The following is a 27,162-nucleotide window of genomic DNA, read 5'->3' on the forward strand; positions in this document are numbered from 1 at the left end:
CAGTTACAGATCAGTGGGATAAGCTACTCTTGGTCAATGTGTACAATACGCCCGGGGCATCACAGAGAGAACAGCTGAAAGAGGAGTTATAAGATTTGTCAGCTGGGCAGACGGCCTAACTGACAACAATATTGTAATTGGTGGCGTCTTTAACTGTCATGTTGGCGGGGGGGTGGGCATAACTGCAAACCCAGTTCTGCTACCCAAAAGTACTATGAAACAAAGCAATATGGACCGGGAGGGCTCTAGCTCGTTGGACTTCTTTAACAGCTGGGAATTTGTGATACTAAACGGTCACACAAAAGTGATACTCCAGGTAACTATACTTGGTGAAGGGATAATGTTTTTGCCACCCTTGATTGTGTTTTTAAGCTGTGAAGTGGCCTCGAAAGTGGAGGATCTCTCCATTAGCCAGAACACCTGGAGTGACCATGAAGCTCTTATCCTCAGCCTTAGTGGCTCCCCCATTATGACTTTTGTAAAACCAATAGGAGACTTGGTGACTAACCATTCAGCCAATTGGATAACATGGTCCGAGAGAAATATCCTTAATGCCAAGAGAGCTACTCATCATTTTACTGCCTTAAATTTCCAGACAGTCCAGGAAATGCCTTTGGATAACATCGAGAGTTGGATTGTATCCTTCTCGGGCTTTCATGCTACAATGAAATCTAGAATGGCATTAAGAGAACATAAGGCAGGAATTGTTTATGACAAAACAATTAGGGATGCAAAACGCAAATTATGGTGTGATCTCCGGAAAGCTAAATTAGTAACCCAGACGACCTATCTTCAGGAAGCAAGAAAGTTAAAAAAACACTATCTCAAATGAGACGCTCTGGTAAAGATGCTTTATGGCAGCAGATGGTAACCACACTCTGTTGAGGTAATTCTCGTAGCATTTGGTCCCTTCTAGGAGAGCAAAAGGAAGCAGAGAACATTCCTTAATTAATCCTATTAGTGCGGAAACATGCGTGTCATTCTTGATGAAACGTAACACCCCTGATCTCCCTTATAAGGTTGCTCAGGTTGACCATAAACCCGGCTGTCCTTCTTGTATAGTAAAAGTTGATGATCTAGTAATTAAAATTAAGAACCTTAAATCTTCAAGGGCTCCCGGGCCAAATGGACTGGCCAATGTGGTTCTTAAGAACAATCCTCCTATTTGTTCCTGCCTACTCAACATTTTATTTGATAAGATGCTTTCGGAAGGAGGATCTCTGTTTCATGGCAAACTGCAATCCTAATTCCAGTGTTAAAAAACAGAGCCTTGTAATTATCGTCTGCTCTCCATGCTCGACTGTTCTGGGAAGCTCTTTGCTTCACTAATCCTGCATGAATTACAGGACTGGGTGGAGCAACAGGGCATTCTAGACCGATTCCAATGTGCATTTCGTGCAGACTATTCTACAGCCCATAATCTACCATTATTAGATACACTGGTCACTAGAGTACGTTGTTCCAACAGTCCTCTGCTGTATGCTTTATTCATTGACTTTAAAGCAGCTTTTGATATGGTGTGTAGGAAACGTCTGTGGCATAAACTAGAATGTATGGGCTGTCGACCGGGAATTCTGTACTATCTAAAGCTGTTGCACAAGAATACCACCGTACGCCTAAGACTAGATGCACAGGGAACTATGAAGCAATCTACCATTCAGAATTGCGGGGTTAAACAGGAATGTGTGTCAGCGCCCTGGTTATATAATTTGTTTGCATCAGATCTTCCTGCTTTTCTGGTATCGATCGGTAATTGCCCCCCTAAAATTGACACCACACACTGTACAGTCCAGGCCTATGCCGACGATCTGGTGCTGCTGGATCATACTTTCAGCGGCATACATCGATCAGCAGAGGCACTTTGGGCCTACGAAGATGACAATGGGCTGATTATCAATAGGGATAAAACGCTATTGATGTTATTTTCTGGTAAAGAGATTGCTAGACCCCGTCTTTTTATTCAGACCATTGAGATTGAATATGCAATGCATTATAAATAGCTAGGTGTTGAAATTGACTCCTGTTCTGGCTATACCACCTGTATCGAGGGGCGTATCAGGAAGGTGGTTCAGTTGACTTCATGGATGATTCAATTCTCTAAAAGAAGAGGGGTGTACACACTTGCAATTTCTGATACCGGCAGTGATATATGGGCTTGAGTCCCTGATTGAGATTGAGCTGAAATGGCTTCAACAGGTTGAGGGAAGGTTTTGGTGGAAGTTATTGGGACTCCCCAACTGTATACCCATGGCAATAATTAGGCTAGAGCTAGGTATTGTCCTTGAAATCCTTGGTGTTAAAAAAGAGGGCACAAATGTATGTTAAGGTGCTGAATGGTCCTTCCAATCCGCTCCTGAAAAGCATGGGCAAAGAAGAACATAGACAACAGGAGAAATCCCCTTTTAGTAGGAGCATGAATATCTTTTTTCGTGATATAGGTTGGACCCCCAAATGGGGGGATGACGATGCCAATATGAGGTACTCCTTGGGGAAACGCATTGATCTCTGGGATTGGAATGAAAACATAATTGCATTTAGGCCGACTAAAAAGTCAGACCTGGCGGGCTGAAAGGCACCCGCTCGCAGACTTTGACGGATGCACCAGCATCATTCATGAATGCTGCCGGTGCATCCGACCACCCCATTCCCATTGAGTCCAAGGAACTCAAATGGGAATGGGGAGCAATATTTTCCGGTGCCTGGCAATGAGGAATTACCGGGACTGCCAGGGCTGTAATGCCCCGGTAAGTCCCCATTGCCAGGCGCCGGAAAAAAATGACTCTGGCGGCAGCCGTGCCATTTTTCCCGGCACGGCCACCGCCGGACTCATAATGGGGCTGTGTCTGTCTACATCTTCTACTGACCTCTCACTTTCTCTCTTCTCTTCAGCTTATTACCTCTGCCTCTCCCTGGTTCCTTCATCGTCTACAAATATGCATATGGAAAAGTATCTGCATGGACATTTCCACTACGAGCGTGTTGATATGTATGACCTTTTACCTTGTATAGCAACAGTGGTTGGGGCCTACTTCTAAAACAGGGGAATGTTGAGCTGTAGACGTATGGAAATGGAAATATGTGATTTTCTTCTTTTAATATTCATATCTTCCTCTGCTAACAGCACTATGATTATCTGAGTGAGCTAGCTGGCATTCTTATTGAAGAGTATGGTTTTATGTATTCTTATGTTAAATTGAATTATCTTATGTTGCTTTGTTTAACACAGTATGAATTTTGAATCAAATATGTATTGTTTTATGCATTTTTTATCAGAAATGTATTTCATTATGTGTAAAGTTATTTGTTAAAAATATATCACATTAAAATAAAATAAAAAATAACAGAGGACCTGAGGTCCCACCAGGGGTGGACTGGCCTATAGAGAACTCTGGAGATTTCCTGGGAGGCCTCTGCACCCAGGGCCTCTTTTGTGTGATAACCTATTTTATTTCCAAATGTTCTCATAGGGAAATGGTTGGGCTTGCTGAAAATGTGTAATATGGGGACACTATGAACATTATTTCCAGGAACTCTTTTGGTACTAACTCCACCCCTGGGTCCCACACTCACTAGACCAGTGCATTCCCAAAACTCAAAAAAGTACACTCCAATGAGTTGCTCAAAAAATAAAGCAATTGAAAAGGCCTTCTCCTCCTGGTACAGGCACACGTTTAAACAATGACCCTCTAGAACTGGTCTTCATTGACCAGTGGCACTGAGGTGTTAATGTGCCTCCTTTTGTGAACCTGTGGCCGCAAGAGGGGGCATATCGAAAGAAGGTGTGATTGTGACTTTTGTAAAAGACCCCGCCGCACTTAAAGCCCTGCTCCACAGAACAACCTCCTAGTCTGAATTCCCTCTGGGAATTATCCATCGATAGGAGTATTAGATTTTAAAACTAAAGTCACCTTCTCGAAAGGCCACAAGAGGGCAGTGCCGACCCATTAAAGCTAGTTTTTTAGAGGCAATTTCACAACTAAAGGGGATCGCAGTTAGGCGCACTTGCAGTCTCATTGTTAGCAAGCATTCAATTTCCACGATATCTCTTCCTTACAACACATGTCAACACTAGAGGCTGTTCGCTTAAAATGAGCAGTCCTTCCTACATCGAAGTCTAAGCAAAGCTTTGGCGACAGCTGGACATTTTCTTGAAGGAAAAATAAACCTGCACTTCCCTTCATGGAAAAAGGCAAAAAAGACAGGGGAGCAAACACATATTTCAAAACCATCCATGTGCAAAAATATCGCCACAAACAGGTGCACAAAAAAACAGAAGAATATGTTCTGAGCTGCTGCACTGCTTTTCCATGGGCTTCATTACAAGTGACCCGGTCTGGAAAGAAAGGTGCCGACAACGTTACTGGAACCCTTTCCGGATTGGCTCACTTTGAGTCTGTCAGTAGGGGTTGTGAACTGCAGGCACGCTGGACTTGCTGGTAGTTCGGGGTCCTACCGGCAGGTTTTTCACGGAAGCAGGTGCCGGTGATTCAGTGTTCCCATTCCCATGGAGTCCTTATGAACCTACAGTTCCTCCGCCACCTGCGCTATCCCGGTAGCACCCGGGATGACAGGTGGCGGAAATAGTAAGTCGAGGTTGACGGTAGGCTGCCCATACTACTGGAGGCCCAGCGACAACCTCGTGATGCGGGCCATGTCTTCAGTTGAAACGGCCCTCAAGCATCAGTGGGGCCTCAGGCTGCTGCCTCCATGTTGGCAATCATATCACATAGAAAAATGCTTCCTTACTGCAGTACGTTAACTTTGTGCGAACTTCAGGCTGGCTTTGCTGGTGCTCTCAGACACCACCTCCTTCAGGCCTTGCAGTATCCAGCAGCGCTCTCATCACTTTGTGGTGGTCATTTTACACCAGTTTCGACTACTTTAGCACCTTGCTGAGAAAGAGAGCCTAATAGCTGTTCAGTGTACACTTAGTGCGTCGGATCTGTGCTGGCTGCCTTTCATTGTTCTGTGCACAGGCCAATAAACCCGTCCCGTGGTAACATGCAGCTATTCACCCTACCCCCCCCCTCCATCCATTATAATATACGCTTCCCATAGTTGCTTTAGACTGGGTTTCCCAGCAATAGGCAAGGGGCCCCAAACATAACTGAAATAGGCCTACACAAGCCCAGACCCATCTTCAGCCAGCCCCGATTGTGTTCCCGGGAGATGTGCGTTTGAAAATGCTAATGCCCGCTCAGGCAATGCCACATTAACTCTGTTGTTTCAGGCATCAAATCCCCATTCGTTGGTTGCTAAAAAATGGATTTTCAGAATCCGCCCTGTGGAGAGATTCTGAGAGGCCACCCTATTCTGATGAATAGCGACAAACACTAATGTCTAGCCAAACGCTGCCTGGATAGTGTGACTGAACCGAAAGGCTTACACTTAAGAGGGTGTGTGACTAGTAAAGGGTTCCATTCAGCACACACATAGCACTCTTAATAATACAAGTTAGGCAGAATGTATAAAAATACAGTTATTTATTTAGGCCTTAGACAAACTCTTAGCAATGAAAAAAACACAGGTAAGTAACACGCTTAAACATTCACTACCAATCCTTGCACATTCACCTTGGTGTGCTCAGTTAATAACAATAACACTTCACTCTTAAATACGGCTAGATATTTTTTTTTATTTCGTGTTTGGTTTATTACAAACCTTTCACGATTTATTTTACAATAAATAACAAATTGCATTACCACAATATACAATAAAATACAGACACAATACAATCAAATAAAATTGTCCCCTGCCTTCATTTCATTCACACCATCTTACAGTGACATATTTACATTTAATTTCCCTAAACGCCTTTAGAAAATCTTAATGAGCTAAAATGTGACCATTCCGCACTTTGCAACCATTCACAATAGCTAAAACATATCATTTATACAATCAATATTAAAATATTAAAAATAAGTCATTCATTCATAGTTCTGGATACAACAACCATTAAATTCAATAAAGTGACACTGATTCCTACACTCCTCCTTTCCCCATCTTCCCACGTTCTCATGCATATATTCACTAATAGTTCCTAAACGACATAACAACCCTTACCCATTCATCTATTTTAAGCTCAAAGTCGTATTTGCCGGACCCACCACCTTACTCTTAATTCCTCTTGTTAGGTTCATGACACAAGGAATTTTGCAGTTCCATGATTACTTTAGCTATCTTCAACTGTAGAGACTGTCGTTCAGCTGAGACTAATCTATTCCATAGTACATGAACCCTCAGTAGGCTATCATATTGCATAATATCCGAGACATATTCCAAGCACACTGTTCTCCGCCTGAACATTCCGCTCATAGGTGCTTGATAGATTCAACTCGAGTTTCCCTACAGGAACAACACAGTCTCAAATCCTTTTCCAAGTTCACGCATGACCCTATCCAGTGCAGGTATCAGGTTTAGATGGAATCTAATGAGAGTTGGGCGAAACCTAGCGGAGGGAAATTTTACAATACACGTGGGCAATATATATCTCTTTTCCTATGAATCTTCTTGAAGTCACTTATATCGATCAATTTGATCTCTATTCAGTGGCCGATCATGAAAGAGTAGTTTTATTTAGCTGTCGTCTCTCTGTCCGTTAGAATTACTGTTCTTTTCAATGTGCTGCAAGTGAAGGTAAGCAAGTGTATAAAGAAATAGAACCAGGCAAGTAATCAAGACTTTGAGAATTAATAGGTTAAGAAAAAAAAAAGAAGTTATCAAATACCATATAAAACCTTAGAATAAAGGTTCTACCCTTAAAAAGCCTTCCCTAGCTAGAAAAGAAGGGGCCTAGTGCCCTCATAGTCACAGGTCCCTATTAAAGTCTTTGGGCCTCATTACGGCTTTGGCGGTAGCCATGCCGCTATTGGCGCTATTCCACCAAAACCGGGTCCGGGTTCCCTGAATGAGGAATTACTGGGCCATTCCAAGTTTAGAGGGCCCGGTAATTCCTCCTACAGGGAACCCGGGCCCCGGCCTTCCCCATTCCCATTTGAGCCCCCATAGGGCTCAATGGGAATGGGCGCGGGAGCTGACAATGGCCGATTACGTTCGGCCCGTTGTTAGTTCCCTGGTCCCCTCGCAGGACCCGGTAACGACGCCTGGTTTTACCAGGAGTCCTTAGCGGGTCCCGGTTGGGGACCTCGCAATCAGGCGGAATGGGTTTAACGGGTCCGCATCCATTTGCGGCACCCGTTAACCTATTCCGCCAAACTTATAATGAGGCCCTTTGTCTTTTCAGGAGGCTAGGAGTCTCTTTTTGGAAGTTAAACAAGTGTTGGCTTTACCCAACCAGTAGTTGTAAGTGTTTCAAACTTTAATAAAAACAAGAGAAAAGTCTTTAAAATACCCTCTGCCAATCCAACCACTTTAGGGCAGACCCAGGGCAGGATACCAGGCCAGAATACCACAGTACAAGGTTAGGCAAGCAAAAGATAGGGTTAGGACCTTACACCAATAAAACTCTATGGGGACGGGGCGCGGGGGCAAAACAGACAGGTTTACTCACCCACGTGTATGCCGATCCACTCAGGGACCACAGTAGGAGTTGCTGACATTGCTGGGTCTTCTGGATTTGTGCCTTGGTTTTGTTGGTGGAAGCCCAGGGGTCGCGGGTGCAGAGGTCACTTCAGGTGTCGGGTTCTGGCTAGTTTGCAGTTCGGTGCTCCAATTAAGCCAATTCTGGACAGGTGCACACTGAGGACACACGGTCTTCAGGGGACTCCTAGGATGCGATGCAGGTGGCAAGCAGCGATGGCCATTTGACCAAAATATTGGAAGACAACCCTTGTTGTAAGAACAACAAAAACTGGTCCCTCAAGGCCACTAATGGTGGTGGAAAGCTGCATCTTCAGGGAAATACCTCTTGTTCTATAAGCTGAGGATCTACAGAGTTGCATGGCTCAACTCAGGATGGCAACTGTTGCAGTGAAGCATCCAAGGAGGATATCCAGGTACCCCACATGATGGTGCTGGGACTGTTGCGAGTGCTTCCAGTGGCTAGATCTTCAAGAAGAGGTTGGAACTGGATGATCCCACCGGTCCAGGGGGTAATGTACTGCTCATGGTTTTCTTGAGATCTTTATAAAGGCAGGGCTTTGCCGGCCAGGTAAAGGGCTGCTGTCAATCTTCCAACAATGAGTTTCAGGTCTTCAGTGGGCTGCTCTCCTTCGTAGGGGCCTTAGCTCCAACGATGATCTGAAGAATGGCTGCAGGAGTTGTCCTTTCATTCAGGAACCAGGCTTGTGTTTCCCCCAGCCCACCAAGCAAGGATCTGCACCGTTCAAACATGGCAGGGGCTGAGCAATCAGGACAGCCTTTGGCCACTTAACTTGCCCAGCAAACGACGCCTGACAGGGATGTGGACTGAGTACAGACAGACCCAGCCCCCAACATCGGACACACACACAGACCACCACTTTGCTTGCGAAAGCTGGAGCTTTCCCCAGGAAAGGGCTTACCATATATGGAAAATCCACCCTCTCCAGAGCACAAAGAAGGTCAAATGACAGGATGGCCAAAGGACAGTCGAAAATCTCGTGGTACAGACATTTTAGAGTATATGGTACTCTATTTGGCATTAAGTAGTAAAATGCAAAAGTGCACCATACTACACAAATGAAAACACTTAAAAGTTTACGCTGCCACCGGCCTTGCCCTGTACACATCCTGCAAGTAACTGCAAAGTCGCTAAAAACAAAGTTACAGGTACACCAAGTATCCTTACTGCATTTCACAGAAGGTTATGTGTGCAGGAACAATAACCAAAAAACGTTACTATGGAGAACTGATAGGGTCTAAACAGTGTCCCCAAACAAATGAGATTAGCAAGGTAAATGGAGCAAAAAAGCTAGGGAAGGAAAAAAGTAAACAAACAAAATGGCCGCTATGGTACGGGGAGAAGGGACTGCATGTAGTCCCTTCCCCCTTTCCATGGCGGCCAATATAAAGATTTTAATAAAAGTAAACAAAGAAATGGCCACTGTGGATCGGTGCAAAGGTACTACACGTAGTCCCTTCTCCCTTTCCATGGCAGCCAGACGGAGAATGGGATGAAACTTCGAGGGATGCGAGATGCATCCCTTGAAGTCAGGTAAGTCTTTGTCGGCCGGGTACCGTCCCGGCAAGGGCCCATCAGATTGATTGTCCCTCGCCGGGTACTAATGCAGAATGTTTCTGCAATGACAACAGCGATTATTTACCCAAAGCTTTCAGTGGACAGAGACTCACCGGGCCTCAGTCCAAAAATGAGCTTGAGCTGGGGCTCCCTGATCTCATTTCCATGATCGATAAGTGTCAATGAAAAGATGGTATGAGACAGCACTGTTACTGGCAAGTAGATACAACTATCACCTCATGTATACAATCACAACAGTTTCATGCATTTGAAGTTAGGCAATTTAGTTTGTAATACTCGAATTAGAAAATCTTACTGAGAAAACATTACTTGATGTATGCAACCGATTATAATATTGAAGTCTAGCCATTAGAATGATTTAATAAAATAAAATTCATTGATAAATAAAAAACATGGATTGCCTTCAAAAGAACTGAGAAATGTGAACCTCCATTGACCCATTTTGATTTGTTAGATTTCATATTTGAATATTTTAATTGTTGTCTATTTTTGGCTGCTCTTTTTAATAAATTTAAAACACCCTCATAAAATAATTTTGCTCCCCTTCGTGCCAGGTACAGGAACAAAGCTCGACCACCTCTGTTAGGCCACTCATTTAAGTTCAATAGGCCATATGCCTTTTAAAGGCTACCCAGGTACTTTTGATTCTTAGACCTGACCAGACACGTCTTAGGACGTGCCCAAAAATATGGTGCGACTTGTTAGGGCGCCCCCTTCTTTCTTATCACAATTAAAAGACTGGGTGTACAATGCAGAGTTAAGAAGCCGGAAGAAGAAGAAAGTAGTCAACCAAAACAATAACAATATTGCCCCATACTGAAAAGTCCTTGATTTTGTAAGGAGTGACTGCAGCATCCTAGGCCCTGTCAGCTGTGGAAATTGTGGTCCAGTGCAAAGTCATTCCATTAAAAATGCTCCCATGCTCGATACTCCCATGCTTAAAATGTGGGGAGGAAACGACTACCAGGGCCAAAAGCGGAAGTCAATGGTTAGGTTAAAAAAAAAAGGCTGATAGTATTCACCCACCTTCTGTTCTTTTTTTCCTGAGTCTGATAACAAAAAGAAAGCCAAAGTGGAAATTAATTGTAAAGATCCCAAACTGTGCACAGAGAGTGCAATGAGGGAATCTGCAAAATGTTCAAGAAAAATACGAAATATCTTCAGCATGCCTAAGAAGGCTTCACAACTGGAGGTCATGTTTAAGCACTTTGAAATCTATGTAAGTCTATTTTGACAAGCAAGCTACTACAACTAGTGGACGTTTTGTTGCCTTACACCCGAAAAAGTCTTAACTGAAGCAATGCTATTGTACCTGGAGACCATGGGAGGTGTGGGCCACAGGCTTTAAGGTGGCCAGCTACTTGCTGCCCAGAAAGCCCTCAGGACACACAAAAACACCTGTATAAAGGCTACCTGGCTGCCACCAGGCCGAGAAAGGCCATCTCTAACCCGACAGCAACAGCGAAGACATATACCACATATGCATGTGTGGAAAGCTACCAGGCACAGGTCCATGAGGCCACCTCGGGCAATGCCCTCCACATTGGACTATTTATTAGGCAACCTCGGATAGGCCCAATAGAAAAAGGGGCAGTGCCCAAAGGCTGGCCTGACAGATGGGCCAGAGACTCGTTTCCAGTCAATGTGGCTCACTTTAATAAATGCAACTAAAAGATTTATTCAATAAATGTTACTGGCCTAATGTGCTTTCAAAGGCCCCATTTACCATAAACTTGCTCATAAAATGCACCTCCAGGTACAAACCGCTTGGTGTAAAAAGTCACACATTGCAATTTGCGACAGGGTGTTACATTTGTTTTGGTACCCAGAATGTTTTATTGTGAATATGGTAAGTAAGCCTGGTGTTATTGATTTAAATACTGCATCAACACTTGTCACCTGACTCCTTCGCCATGCACCAATGTTTTCATTGTGTACTCTTTGTTTAATGGCAAATCTTCTTTGCACTTATTGTTTCTGCATTCGTGCTGTGCCCATGTTGTTCATTTCTGAAGGTGTAGCAGGGTAGCAGACCAGAGACTAGAGTTTGCTACCCTGGAACTTTCTCTCTCGTTACTGCCTGACATTGATGGGAAGAGAGGTCTGTTTCACTTCAAGACCCGTAAAACTAAGGTGGCGACCATCTTTGTGGTATGAGGTGCGGGAGTACGTGTTCACTACTTCAGGAGCAGGCCCGGCTAAAGATGTGTGGGGCCACATTTCAACATGATGGTTGGGGGCCACCTGCTTAGAGCGAAAATGGTCTGAGGAACCTGTGGGGTGCATACATTACAATGGCGACAGAGATAAGGGTAATAGCTACCGATTATCCCAAGACTGCCAGCCAGCAGGGAGCTTAAACACTGAATTCCCACTGCAGAGCTAGACACCCTTTTTCGTCAGCAAGTGGCTGATGTGGAGGAAGGAGTGTAAGAAGGCAACGAGGTGATAACTCTTCTGTACATCCCGTTGGCTGGAAAGAACGCTCCGGGAAACAAAGCTTATAATGCGAGCGCTGCAAAGCGCACATTTTAAGCCTCAGAACGAAAATAGCGAAAGGAATATATTGCCGTGTTACAAGACTGCTGACTGGCAACTTGAGTGCAGTTTCTGGGCCCACGCACACCCCCAACCCCCTCAACCCCACGGCTTGGAGCACCTTTCATTTGAACATTTCTTTTTATTTAAAAGATTGAAAGGCCCTGACACCGTCCTTCAGGAGATTACCCCTTGTGCCCTCTTCATGGCCCCATGTGCCCCTCTCGCTGTCCACTGGGCTGGCTCTTGTCTGTGCTTTTGTTTAAAACCAAAACAAAAATTGCAAAAAGAAAAAGGGTTGAGCACAACAACGTCAGAGGTGCGCTCACTGCAGTTCAGAAAAGTTTGCTTAGCAACCAATTTCATATCTCCCCCTGGCGGAGCAGGACATTTCGGCGCGGCCGGTTCGGCGTGGGCCGATTTGGCGTGGCCGGTTCGGCGCGGCAGCCCGCGCCGAACTGGCCGCACAGAAATGTCCTGCTGAACTGGCCGCACAGAAATGTCCTGCTCCGAAATGGAGACCTCGGGGAGAGCGGCTTTCAAAGGGGCACTTTAGGAAGGTGGGGGGGGGGGCACAGCCAGGGAGGACGGGGTGCAGTGGCTTAGCGTGCATCGTGCATTCTACAGCCATAAAGCCTGGAATACCGAACAGTGCCATCAGTATCGTCTTCCAAGCACCGAGCTGACAGTTTAGAAATTAAACATTAGCCTTCATTTTCAAGCCAGTATCACATACAATATATGTGCGGCCATTCTTGTGCATGTTGAGGACCTCTGACCTGCACATCTGCCCCCTCCCCACATCCTGCAAAGCACTAAAAGCTATCCCTGAACGCACCCCTTTAATGTATTTTCTCAGATTTACGCAAGGTGGGAAATCTTGACTGCTTCAATGAGGCCGCCGCTCTTCTTGCGTCGGCGACACGTTTGGAAGGGTTGTTTATGTTATAACAAAAAAAACGAGAATCCCACGGCGCGCCAAAACATCCCGTCGCCAAAACATCCCCTCGCCGAACTGGCCGCGCTGAACTGGCCACGGCGAATCGGCCCGGGCCGAAACGGGGTGTACCGCCCCCCTGGGCCTCACCATGTGCTGGGCGGACTCCTGCTGCCACAATGTTTCCTGCTGCCCGCCAGGCACTGATCTGGCCAAGAAGAGTGAAGCATACTCTTTTTTAAATACAAGTTTTTAACGTTCGCACATGTTTGCATGACTGTGTGAGCGAGTGAATCTGTGTGCCTGCCTCAGTGGAGTAACTTTGTTGAAAATGTTGGGGTGGTGGAGGGGACATGGCATCCAAACGAAAGGTGCCCCTGCAAATGAACGGAGACAAATGGTGTGCCACGATAAGTTGTGGGGGACAAACACCCTTGCCCCCCCTAAAATGTCGCCCATGGTGCTTGTATGTATATGTATGTTTATGTGAGTGTGACTAAATGGATGAGTACGTCTGCGTGTGTGTGCTTGTGATTGGCCGGGTGGGGGGCCACAGTGACACCAGCATCTTCAAAGTGGTTCCTAGTGGCCATGCTGGCATACATTGTGTGCCTGACATCATACAAGGGATTTACAATGGGAATGCTTGCTTATTTTGTGGGCCCTACGTTTATATACTATTGGGTACTGGGTCTGCAGCAGTTCTGAAATGCCTCTTTAATTTATGACGATTAAGGTTGAGAATGGAAAGCTAGCAACTACGCTGTTAAGGAAATCCACACATAAAAAATACTATTTTACAATTCTCTAGTTTACATCCAAAATCACTTTTTACAGAAGATTCCATATGGACAATATTTACGGGAATGTTTCAATTGCTCTTCAGTTTTAGACCATAAGAAACAATCCGATATTATCAGTGAACACCGGCATGCAAGGAGGCGCCCACCCAGACAATCCTACAAGGGCAAGGGTAGCAGACAGGGCACAACTGTTCCATCATCAAATAATGACAAAGTGGTGCCTGTCACTACATTTGCTCCTTATAGTGATGCCATTAAAGCATTTATTTAGAAGAATTGGCACATTCTAAAAGTTGATGATTCATTTTTTTAACCTCCGCAGTTTGCCTTCAAACAAACTGTCTTTTTAAAGTGATCTTTGGTGCACACTTCAAGGCCATTGAAAATAAAAGGAAACAAAGCTTTCAGAATTATGGAATTTGTCCCCGGTCAAAGGACACTGGCCATGTGTAAATTCACTTTAAAAATAGTGTTGTTTGCCCATCAAGGTAAGAGCTGGAAGCTTGCCCATCATCCAAATTGTGTAAGGAAAAATGTCATCAATGCAATTCGGTGGCCTTGTGCCAACAAACTATATGAAACACACGCCAAGTCAACTAAAGAATATGCACAGGTAATTCTGCAACAGCATTCGTTGAACATGACTTGCCTTGTACACACACAGCAGATGACGTGAAATGGTGGGTGTTAGAAAAAGTGACTCTTGACTTGAGAGGTGGGTTAATTGAACTTGAACTTGCAAAAAGTGAACATCTTTGGAATAATCGTTTTAAATGATACGAAGAAGGGCTCTCAATGATCAGGATCATGGGGGCGTTTATAAGTACACATTGACTAGCCAAGAACAAGAATTTTAGTCCATCCTATGATTTTCTGTTGAAAGACATTTGTGATTTTTTGCAAGTTGCAACAGCCGTGCTGTGCTCATTAATGGGCGTTTTCCATTTCAAGATGGCAGTGCGATTAGAGTTCTATAAATGTGCTAGGTCATCACGTAACGTTAAGGTATGCATAACCAAATTGAATGAAAAGGTTGAGAAAAGCGCTGCGGCTAGGATAGTTCCCATTGTCTAGTAAAACATTCTAGGCTGCAAAACGCTCTCGTTACCGGCACAGAAATGGCATTGATTGTCCAGATCTACTCCACGAGTTGTAAGCTGCTCACACCAAAGAGGCGTAGTTAGTCATCACACGCTCCCGGCGTGGGTCGAGCAGTATTTGGGAAGGTGTATTACAGTGGGAAGTTAGCAGTGGTAAAATATTGATGTATTAAATTTCAGCAGCATGGGGAGATTCATGATTGCTGACAACGTTTGTTTTATGAGGAAAGGGATCAGTAATACATGTTTTAGTGCTTGGGGTCATGATGAGGTGATACTCCAACTTTTGACAGTGGAATTAAGAATAGATATCAAACCATAATAAATTAGTGGATTATTGATTCTATGTCAAGACAAGAGGCTCGTATTATGCTTTACTCTTTACTTCACAGCGTGGGCAGCCAAACACAAAAAACGTTTCAACAATCAAAATTTAGCAAAGAACTACAATTTCCCCTTTGTAGTTTTAAACTTGAAACCAATCATGAGGACTGCAGCCCAATAACCCCTCAAATCGAACATAATCCGTCCTCTTTCTTTGCTGCTCGAGCAGCAGATAAGTACAATGCTGCGCAGAGTGCAAGTTCTAGTCAGGCTAGAATGTATGGGCATCATTGGCTAGTAGTGCGCTGTAACGTTAGGAGTTACTATAATCAGATATAAGGTCTAGTCAGGGCTCTACAGCACATATCGTTACCGTCTTGTTTGATTTCAGGTATGTGTTTTTTAGATTGGAACCACGTTTCTGTTAGTACGGTACTGATCTGATCGTCGGCGTGTGGGATGTTTTTATCCACGCATCCAAGCCCTACCTCAAAACTGTGCAGTACTGACATGGAAAACATCATGATGGCCAGAGCTTCCCAGAAAATGCACAGGGAAATGCATGAAGAATAGGCTGCCACTCATTTTTGCCGATGTTATGGGCACAGAAGGACACTGCCTAAAACCACCATTGGACTACCCACACAGTAGTCTGAAACCATTGGGAGTGGCAATGCTGATTGCCAAAAGCAAACCCATAACTGTTGGGAATTCATTTTCTTAAATCCCAAAAAGGGGTGCAGTACCAGTACTCACCACTATCCAAAAGCCGGCGTTTTAAAACAACGCCAGATTTTACTTTTTGTATAAAACTGAATAAATGAACCCAAAGCAGGCCAAAGAAAGACTTACTGAGAGGTGGATCCAATGTAAAGTTATATTCTGAAGTGACTTGAAGGTTTATAACAAGACTGGCTGAGCTGTGGATTTCAGCAGTTTAAGTAAATTTGGACTGAAAGACACTAAAAATCTAAATGTTTAAATTGACTGAGTGACCTACTTTTGAGTGTCACATAGGTTTCAATTGTTTAAATGTCATAGTTTTAAACTTAGAATCAGCATTCTAGCTGCATATGTAAAAATGTTTAGTTTTATTTGAATGCAGAAAACTGGGGAACAGAAATGACATGTAGCTAAAAACTGGCTTAAAGAGATTCCAATTTTGCCTGGCAACTACCCCCCATCAGGAGTGAAACTTGAGTCACAGCTGTGTTCCCAGGCCTATCTGCCTTTTGCTGGCCACACTAAGGATATGCCATCTCTCTGATAATTGAATTAAGGGGAGCCCCCACAGAATACAGGAGCTCTGAACAAAGCCCTGTCCTGACTCAGGCAAATGTTTTATTGGCGGGAGTCGTAAATGGAGCTTCCTCCTGGAAGGACAGGGGAGGGGCACTGCCTGTGAGAACAAGCTGGCTTGGCAGAACTGGAAAAACCAGAAATTCAACCTTGTGCTGGGGGGAAACCACACCCCTTTGGGGCCAGAACATAACTCTAAAAAGATGAATAACTCATAGTACGGACTTGTGAAAATTATTTAAATGACACCATAATTCTTGTGATTTTTCTGCCCACATTTTAAGACGTGTTAGGACCCGGTGGTATGTTCAGGGGGGTTTTAGCGGAAAAGAGGATATTACTCAAAATGTGTGCATGTGAAAAATCTGACACTTCATCAACTAATGTCCATACTCCTTGCGCACATGTGTGTAAATTTGGGGTAATGTCCGGTATTGCAAACCAGTTAAAAAGTGCAAAATATTGCCATTTCTGAATGCAAGCTCTCAGGAAGAGCAGATTTCGACAGGGTATACCTCCTGTAATGCATGATGGGTGCATATGATTTTAAAACAATATGTACCTCTGCAAATATGTATTTGGTTCAAATCTAGATTTGTGTGCAAGTTGACAGGAGGAGTGGACTTTCTGCAGGCTGTAAAATGACATCACTCTGACACAATTTAGCTCCCCCAATCAGGGGAGAAATGAAAGCTTGGCCAATGATAAGTGGAGAGGGGTAGAGCCTAGTGATGCTGCACACACACCCATTTTCAAAACACATAAAAGCAGACAGACAGGACAGATAGGGACCTTCAAATCCATTTGCTGCGGGACGCTCTGCTGGAAAATCCATACTTTACCTCCATCAATCTCTAGAGAAAGCTGTGCAGAAAGATCCAGACTTCAAATCCATCAATCTCCAGAATCCAGAGAGAGAGAGAGAGCTGACCCAGATCACTGTGAAGTGCAGAGACCAGAGTCCAGTCTAAAACCTGACCAGATCCGTGGCGAGGCCCATTTAATTCAAGAATATAGTGTGAGTACCTAGCAAACTGTGCAGAACCAATCTCTTAGTTAAAATAATATAATTCAATCTATTTAATCTAAGTAGAACTGCCTCCTAACTGTCACCTGTCAATTGTAAAGCTGTCACTTGTCATTTTCTAGTTGCAAGCTGCACTTGTCTTTTTGAATTTTAAAATTTCAAATCTGAAAAACGACCTTTACTTAATCGCTCATATCTCCGTGACCGTTTGTGCTAGAGACTTGCAGTAACTTTCCTCAGAAAGCTTAGAATCGTGGCTTTCCTAGGAACCTAGAACCGCATTCCTACCCCCTATAGTTTTGCCGTAATCGCGAAAGACGCACTCGCAAATTTTGCCGCGATTTGCAAATTTCTCAACGTGTGAAAACAGCAGTTTTCTTGCTTTCATTTGCCAAAAATTCGTTTAACCTACCAATTACTCCTAGATCCTTGCTAAAGTGAGCCTGGACTAATATTAACTTGATTTCACTCACCCTGAACCTCCTAGAGGGAATTAAAAGCATTTTAGTATATTTTTCACTTCATTGCCAGCACATATAAAAGCATTTTGGGCTTGTGTTTAAAACTCCGATCTGTAACCTAAGCTTGCTGGGGTGAACTGAATCACATTTGATTGCATTTCTGAGAACTGTGTGCTTCCTTCCATTTCCTTGCATTGCAAAAAGGGGGAAGGGGATTGCCAGAGAAAAGTGATTACATTGTTTTGTTGAAATCATATTGAGTATTTTCTGTATTGCATTTTCATTCAACATTACATCCATCTGAACTTATATAAAGCATTCTCTACCACCTTCTTCTTCTGTTCCTATTCACAAGTGTGCTAGTGCCAGATTCTCCGTTGTTAATCTTTATCATATCAGATTAAGTGTGATATCCAATTATTAATTTATTATAAAGTGTGATATATATCTATATTGTTTAAATTCTCAAATATACCTTTTAACTTGCAAAACAGAACTACTTCTTGGCTCAGTGGGGTCAGGGGGATTCCAAGGGAGGGGTGTTATAGAGGGGTAGTCATCCAGAACGCATGAACTGGACATAAAGATATATCAATAAGGGTTTCCATTCAGTATCCCAGACTAGGCATTGACTTAGCTGTAGTGTTGAATTGAATCCTCTTACAGGCGTGACCGGCTCTTTCAGCCAGAGCACGATAACAGGCAGCAGGAACGCTGGGGATCCTGTGCGGCCGCGGCAGTGAGGTACACCAAGGGCAACTGTTCTTACACTTCCGGTGCAGTGCCTCTCTTCTCTCACGTGCGACCCCGGCGGACCACCGAGTGGGATTACCTGCTCAAACAGCACGATGCACAGCCCAATTATCAGTTTGCAATCATGGGTCACCTTGACGAAGCTTCAAATACGTAACAGGTTTAAGCAGTGCCACCTACAGGCCACGTCAAATACAGCAGCCTGATGCATCAGACTAAACCATCATACATAGTTTCTTCAGTGAAACATCTACAGCACCAGGCCCAAGTCAAACCTGGGGAACTTCCTCACTTGGGGAGTCCACTGGAGAACTCACCCATTCTGATCCCACGGCAGTGAGAAAACCTTATAATGCAGCGGGCAAGAGAGAACTCCACTAATAGCGAATTGCCGAGGCCAGGTAGCTCAAACTCTCTTAGATACCCAGCGATTGTCCATAAGGTGAGGAAGGCAGTTTTTGTGGGGCCAAGACCCCTCAACAGAAAACTCAGCGTCCTAGAAGATTGGATCACATTCTCTCAAGAAGTTAGAGGCAGGTCGAAAAGACCTTGTAATGAGTGAACAGGAGGAAGAACCCAGACCTGTAGGACAAGTAGCGCCCCCCCAAAATCCCCCCACCGGGTGCTGCACATGATCAGCGCAAGGACGCCAGACGTGCTAATTTGGCTACGTCCTTCAACCGGGCACGGGCTCACAGGCACAGCAAAGCTGACTACAGATTCTCGAGACCAGAGGAAGAATTTCAGGATGAGTCCTCAATATCATCTGCACATTCTGCCGATGAAGAATATGACGTCTTCTTAGGCTCCACAAGCTCTACCCCCAGCAAGGAGGAATAACTGCGTAAGAGAAGCCAAGAAGCGTAAGAGGGTAAAGGAAGACGGGAGAGATGAGCCGTCAGGCGAGGACTTTGACCTAGACCTGCCCGTGTATCCAAAGTCTTCAGAGTGGGAGCCCCCCGCCAAAGTGGAAAACTATCTCAGAGAAGGGCTTTGCACACCTCTGGACAAGGAGACCAGAAACAAGCTGAGAGCTGAATGTCCCAGGCCATCATTACAAGAGAAGGTGGCAGACACAACCGAGATAGTTTCTTGGATGCTGACCTTCACGAGAAGATCCGGAAGAGATATAAAAAAGACATTGACAGGTCTTGGATAGAGTGCCAGGATAAACTGCTGGACTCTATAGGTACCCTGGTCAAGATCCTCAAAATAGCAGAAGAGACAAAGGAAAGTAATGCGCCAATTGATCCACACATACTGGCAGAATGGGTCCAGAGTGCTGTATCCTCATCAGCAATGCTAACTGCGCTATTGCAGTAGAGCGCAGGAGGTTGATTCTAGTGAAAATCGATCCCAAGCTGGGAGAGCTGGCCTCCTTGGAAGCCGCGGGGGTGGCAAATCCAGCTGTTCGGCGAGGCTTTTGTCGAGGATATGACTTGATTCACCAGCACCTACGCAGGCTTGGAAAAATTCCAAGCTTCATTGAAGAGAGTCTTCATTCCAAAGGTTTTCGGAAGTGGCTGACAGAGGCAGGAGCCACTCTGCCAGCTGCGTAACAAGTCAAAAGCCCTACAATAGGACGCCATGGCGAGGCCAAGACTGGAAGACGAATCCTTTCTTCCCCTCCAGAGGTAGAGGCAGAGGATGGAGGGATGACAACGGTCACCAAGCAGCCACCCCAAGTGCCACAGCAAGCAGCGTACATGCAAGCACAGGGGTACCCGCTATTGACGGCAGACTAGCTGCACACCTTTGCAGGATCTCATCAAAGACACCTGGTTCTTAGAGACAGTGCAAGCGTTCCACCTGGAATTCTATCAGGAACCCATTCAATAGCGCCTTCTGGTGCCAATCTTTCTCTCAGAAGAGGATCAGGGGTTGATGACAAAAGAAGTCAAAAACATGCAGAGAAAACTCGCTATCAGCCTCACCAGGTGCAAGTCATGCGGGTTTGTGAGCAAACTTTTCCTAGTCAAATGAAAGCTCAAAGTAAAACCTGTTATCAAACTCAAGGGTCTCAATGTTTGTGGGTATATCGCCACTTCAAGATGGAAGGTATTCACTTCCTTTAACAGGTCCTACAAACAGGAGATTGGCTAGCCCGCATAGATCGGTGAGATGCCTATTTGGCAGTATCCGTCTTTCAACCGCACAGAGGCTACCTGCGGGTCCTTTGGCACGGGAACCTGTGGGAGTTAACCTGCCTCCCGTTTGCACTCTCATCAGCTCCTTGGTACTTTACTAAGCTGCTCAAATCAGTAGTGACCAGGTTGTGCGAGAAGGGAATCAGGTTGATAATCTACCTGAACGACATCTGCATTATGGCACAGGACGAGCAATTGCTTCGCTCTCAAATGAAAGAGATGACCAATCTCATGGAGGAATTAGGATTTCTGGTGAACTGGGAGAAATCGGAAATTAACCGACGCATTGGTTAGAGTTTCTGGGGTTCGTGATCGACATAGTTCAGGGAACATTGAGTTTTCCTGTGATCAAAATCAATGCCATCAAGAAGGAGATCAAAACGATCCAAGCAAGGGACGACATATCCTTGAGGGATCTGGTGAGAATAGTTGGGCTGATAGCCTCCTAGATTCAGGTGATTTTTCCAGGGACGCTCCATTACCCGGCCTATCAGTACCTCAAAATTCAACATCTCAGGAGGGGCATGACCTACGACCGGAGAATACCTATGTCTCAAGGCCATTTTCGGGTCTTCTCCAGATCTGATAATCGAGTCAGACAGCAGCAGACGAGGTTGCGGAGCATGTTGCAGAGAGGTATTGACCGGACGGAGGTGGTTGATGAAGGAAACCAAGCTCCACATCAATTACTTAGAGCTACTGGCTGGTACCTTCGCATTCAAGAGCATGGCGCATGATAGAGTCAAATGCTGTATCCTCCTGAAGACGGACAGTGTCTCAGCCTGGCGGTACATCAACTGACTCTGAGGCACCAGGTTCAGGATGCTAGCGGAGCTATCCACGGAGTTCTGGTACCTCTGTTTGGAGAGGAGTCTAAGCTTGACCCTGGAGTACCTGCTGAACCTAGCCAACCATGTGGCAGACTTCAACTCCAGGTCCCTCAGAGATTCCAGCCACTGGCAGCTGCATGAGGCAGTGTCCCGCAGGTTGATGGAATTGAGGGGACCTTTCGTGACAGATCTTTTTGTGACCAGACGAAACAGCCAACCGTTCTGCTTCTACAGCTGTAGACCAGACACAGAAGCGTCAGCAACGGACAGATTTCTGCAAGTCCGGGGTCCACAGAGTATGCCTTACCCCCACTTTGTGTTGATCGCAAGGACGTTGGCACGGGCACGGCAGAAACAGGCAAGGATTCTGATAGCTACTCCAGCCTGTAGGGGCCAAGCTTGGTTTCCCGATCTTCTAGAATTATCAGTCGCCAACCCACTCCTTCTCCCACACTGGCAAGACATCTTAGCGGATCCATGTGGTGTCTTCCCACAACCGCTGGTCCATCAGGCATTGTAAAGGCTTGTGGCTTGGGCGATTTGAGGGGTGCCTGGCAAAAGCCAGGATTAATGGGGGATGCTGAGCACTTCTTTGAGGAGTCCTGGGCCCCTAAAATGGCTAAGTCCTACAGAACAACTTGGGCCAGATGGCATAGCTGGTGTCTGGCTAGGAACATTCATCATGCTAATGCTGATGTGATGCATGTGGTTAACTATCTGGCTGCCTTAGCTGCTCAGGACAAGGCGTACAGGACAGGGAACACCTTCAGGTCAGCGATTTCAGCTGGTCATGAGCAGATCTGAGGTTGCCCTGTGGAGGGAACACTCATTGGTTTGCGGACTGCTCAAAGAAGTCAAATGCCTTTGACCTCTGGCCCCAAGTACACACATTTATGGGGTGTGTACATCATCTTGCAGCTTTTCCAAAGGTGGCCAGACAAGACTAATCTGTCCAGGAAGGCTCTGGCAGCTACTATTGCAATAGCCTCCTCCTGAATCTACTTTCTGCCACTCTGCGGCCCCTCCAGCTAATCCAGAATAGGGCAGCGAGACTTATCCTTGGCCTTAAGCCCAGGGCCAGATCTCTCCTGTTCTAAAAAGTCTTCACTGGCTCCCTGTTGTTGCACGGATTAAATTCAAATCCCTCTGCATCATCCATAAGGCTGTCTGGGGCCGGGGGCCACACTATCTTCAACTCTCTCTCTCTTACTAAATACTCTCCCTCTAGACCTCTACATTCCTTTGGCACCAAACGTTTCACTAAACAGAGGGCAATAGGTCAATCGCTTTCCTCAGCTGGCTCCCTGCTATGGAACAGCCTCCCCCTCCCTCTTTGTCTTGAGCAGGTCTGTCTTAAATTCCAGAAGCTCCTCAAGACTTTCCTCTTTTCCTCCTGCTTCCATTCTTCTCTCCTCTGCTAATCTCACAGTTGCTGTAATTGGTGTCCAGGGCCCTTATGCATCTTTGGGCCCTTGCCCTCCCACACCCAATCGCCCCAGCTTCCTGCTCAGCTTCAGCACTTGCCTCGGCTCACCCTCCGCCCTGGAGGCTCGCACTTCCCACCCAAAGCGGCTCCAGGCCGTGCAGCACTTACCATTCCATGCACTTCATCTGTGGCTCACCCACGAGCAGTGACACCCCAGCACCTAGCCCCAATGTCCTCTTCCTTTGTCTTTAATATTAATAATGACTTTACTTTACGTTAGTATGGACAATCTGTATTCTGGTTACAGGGAGGGATTTTAACTGACCTGATGAAAGGATAATATATTAAATGGGAAACAGAAATAACTTGAAATATAAATTATACTTTGGATCAGCACACTTTAGTTAAAAAAACATTTTTTTTATAAAATGGCATTATTTTTTGTTTGTGCAGTTGCTTAAAGGTCCTGAAGAAGAATATGAAGCCATTGTAAGGGTTGCTCCCTCGGAAATAGTTGTTTGGCCACAGATGGGACCCTAATAAGGGACTAGCGCAATAACTAGTCGGGCATCAGCTTGAGTAGCCTATTCGAAAATTAGCTTAATTGGATTGCCAGTTCAATAGTGATTATCAGTTTAATCATTATAAATTAATATGCACATTGACGACCATTAGTTGGATTAATTGTATTTTCAATATATTGTTTAATTTTTGTTATAACCGGCAATGTATTAGATTCATTGTTAGGATATTACTATGTAAAGAGCAAATGAACTGCTGTATGTAATGTAATACATATTTAGTTGGCAAAGTGGGTTGACTAAGTTTAAGACTCCAGATTGGTTTCAGTAATTTGATAGTTTAAAATGATATAACATTTTTCAATTTGTCCCATGTGAAATATTTTCTTTATTATTAATTTTGTGGGCATGACATCACATTGATCTTAAGTGGGAATGCTAGCATAGTACACCGACAGCAATTTACAGCATCATTGCTGGCATATATTGTGGGCACAACATGATCAAATTGAAGAAAAGTAAAAAGGTTGACATATACTTTGGGTAAGGCATCATTAAAATGATATACAGTGTCAATGCTGGCATTTTTATTATACAACTTCAAAGTGATTTTCAGTGGGAACGCTCTCCTACAGTGTGCGTGCAGCATTATGAAAGTGATTTCAGCATGACAGTAGTGAGACTGACCTGAAATCATTGACTCATTTAGAATGCCAATGCTTAAACAGGATTCACTTTCCCTTACCACCCACCCCCGGCACCAAGTGTTGCGTCTGCCAATGCCTGGGGAGCAGAGGAAGCAATTCTTGGAGAACCCCTTTCGTCCCTGGGTGGTCATAAATTCATGCAGGCTGTTTGCACATCAATGTTTAACTATATATTGCTCGCTCGTTGACTAGTGCCTCAAGGATACTGTTCCTGAGCTGGCACTTCATAAATATGGCTACAGATTGCCTCATGTAAATTTATACTTGTTTTACTGCTACTTTATATACAATTCTACTGGAATGATTATTCCGTAATATATCTGGCTTCTGGATTGTGTGTGCCCCCCACTAAACTGCTCACCATTCTACTTTTAACCTTACACTGTGCACTTTGCTCAGCAACTCGCACACTGCAGGTGATACCTGTTAGTGCCTCCCTCCACTACACACAAAGGTTACAAACTCTGCACCTCTCCCACCAGCTTGTGCCATACAGCCCTCCACCCATCCTCACTTCCCGGGCAGATGCCGCCAGTAGCAAACCAAGACCTGGGAATCCCTTCTGGATGCACATACCCCAAGTCTCCTCACCACGAAACATACCAGCACAGCGAGAACTGGTTCTTCCAATCTGCACTCTTCAGTGCCATTAGGTTTGGCATCTTGCCGCGCGCTCGCCGCGGAATAACGTAGACTCCACACCTTTTACAGGACCTGGCGGGAAGCAGCTGCCAAATATGGCAAGGGTTTCGCTACTCAAGACCAGATTACAATACATAAGTGTGGATGCGTAACTGGGAGGACATTAGAGGAAAGAGTGGTAATAGAAGCACATCTCACCTGATGACCAGCTGGAGGATCCCAATGAGGAACGGATGTCGGAATTAGATCTGGGGCAGCACCTGTAAAGGCAGGTAGATCCTCACACTCTGCCCTAAAACCAACAAGAATGAGAAAGAAGGTAATGAAAGAAAGTAATAAAAGGGGAGGATTGTTGGAAGAATGAGTGAAGGAGCACCGGTATCAGGGATTATAGGACTGTATGTGAAGTACGAGAGCTATGGTCATTAATGAGTGACAGGTGAATAGAGTGGTGTGGGGTGGAGGAAAATTGTTATCTGTACTGAATGCCAGCTGAGAGGACCAGAGAGTGACAGACAGAATGTGAATATGTATTCTACGATGGGGAAACGAACAGCATGGGTCATATGGAATTCAGACCTCTGATGAGTGACAGGTGAGCGGGGCGAGAGATAGAGGGAAGCAGCGGCTCTTGCTCTATCTGCACTGTTTTATGAGATAGTAGGTGGTGCCAGGGTGGCAGTGGGTCACCCTGATTTTCTATATTGGAAATTGCCTTTTTGTTTCATGCTAGGGGAGAACCTAGAGGGAGTGTGCCTGGATCCAGACGAAGGATTGAAAACTTTAGAGTCTTTCCTTAGGTGCTTGAAGGCAAATGGAATTTGGGCAAGTGTGTGCCTAGAATGCACATTAGTAGAACTGTGGAGCACCACTGGGCTGGCCGCCTCCACTGTGACTGTGCCTAGGAGCGGATCTGAGACTGCTCTTCAGAGCTGCAGCACACATGACACCTAGAGATGCACAATGACACGTCCAGTGACACAGTACTGTGGCAGATATCGCAAGTGGGCTACCATGGGAGAAACAGAGTGGGGGGGGGGCATTCTACTCCCTCATTGGAATGACTGCTAGAGCTTATTTTCACTGGTGGGAGCACCTCCGATACCCCATGTTTGCCAACTTTCTCAACCAGGCAGTTTGGACGCAGAGGCATCCTTTTTGATGGCAACGTCAAGCATAGATTTGGTTTTGGTGACTCCCCAATGCCACAATTTGAGTAAAGTTTCTCTTATTTCATCAGACGACGGAGAAGGTTGTCAACTGGGTACGACCACTAGTACTTCCCCCACACACCCCGACCCCTACGCCTTCCTCTCCCTAGGATGCGCCTCTACAACTTCCTGGGAGGGACTACCTTCTAGGAAGATTACTTTGTAACTGACACAATTCTAGGCCAACAGGGAGGGGCACATCCATCTCTGTGACCTGAAGGAAGGAATCTTATAGAGAACTGTGCCTTGTGAAACCCTGGTCTCCTTCGATTCTCATTGGAGCTATGAAGCATCCGTGTCACAGTATCCTGGGCATTGTGCAAGGCCGCCCCAATCTCTGCAACTTGAGCATTGCAAGGGTTTCTCCGTCCACTTCCCCAAACATGTACTGACTGCAATACATGCATTTGCTTTGCACATATTGCCAAGTAAGCAAGCAAGCAAAGAGCAGGGTGTGTGGGATGGAGAGGAGTTGAGATCAGTAATGAGGGGCAAGAGACAGTGGGAGAGCCTCATACTTGTGTCCATTTGTGTGGTCAGGTCTCCCGTCTGAGTTGCTCCTGAGGAATTCCGTCCTCTCCTCTGCTAAAGTGAGTTGTGGGCCATCTTGGAGGGAGAGGGACCTGAGCAGCTGGAGGGTGGCTGGCTTTAGTGCAGGCTCGGGCTTAAGGTGGAAGGTCAGGGGCCTCACGTCCACTGGTGCCAGAGGCTCGGACTTCCGGTTCTGTTCCTGAAGAGACTTGAGGTAAAGTTCAGAAAAGCTCCTAAGAGAAAAAAGGAGACGGTTCAATTGAGATGGTGTCATCCAACACGGAACAAGTACATCAAAAGTGCCAGCAATGTAAACAACTTGCTACAAAACAGACAGAGGGACATACACACATTTCTATCGGCTCCTTGAGCGCCTGCAGCTCTGCTTCTTTCTTAGGGGGGGCACTTTCTCTTCACAGGGGAGACCTCCGTGTCTCCCTCCCTCAAGCCCCCTTTCTTTTTCCATGAAACGAATGCTGCAGGAAGTTGACTCGGCACCCAAACAACTCAGCAGACCCGGCTGATCGCTATTGGGGACTGAATCTGCTCACACATTCTCTAAAGGAACCCAGCAAAGTCTGAGCTTCTTCTTTTCACCTCCAGCACTCCCTGACTTTCTTTGTTCTTTGATAATCTTCGGGTACGTCCCCTACTTTGGTTTCATCCATCAAGTCTCTGCATTGTGTGGTAGGAACCACTCTTTCTTTGAAACCGCATATTGCTCTATTTAAAAAAAGTCTGCGGCCTATTTTTAGTATTCAATCTT

At 45.3% G+C, this 27,162-nt stretch overlaps 1 protein-coding gene across 6 annotated transcripts in view; it reads right to left on the reverse strand.

The window, feature by feature from the left end:
• SIPA1 (signal-induced proliferation-associated 1) overlaps positions 1 to 27,162 on the reverse strand; it is a 291,847-nt gene that overhangs the window by 26,167 nt on the left and 238,518 nt on the right. For all 6 annotated transcript variants that reach the window (XM_069644837.1, XM_069644833.1, XM_069644834.1 and 3 more), the window contains exons 10-11: positions 26,384 to 26,629; positions 24,853 to 24,946 (exon numbers count right to left, since the gene is read on the reverse strand). In XM_069644837.1, coding sequence (XP_069500938.1) covers positions 24,853 to 24,946; positions 26,384 to 26,629 — 340 coding nt within the window. The remainder of the gene's footprint in view (positions 1 to 24,852; positions 24,947 to 26,383; positions 26,630 to 27,162) is intronic.

Source organism: Ambystoma mexicanum, chromosome 2p (assembly GCF_040938575.1).
Source record: "Ambystoma mexicanum isolate Mex_15411 chromosome 2p, UKY_AmexF1_1, whole genome shotgun sequence".
Lineage (NCBI taxonomy): Eukaryota > Metazoa > Chordata > Amphibia > Caudata > Ambystomatidae > Ambystoma > Ambystoma mexicanum.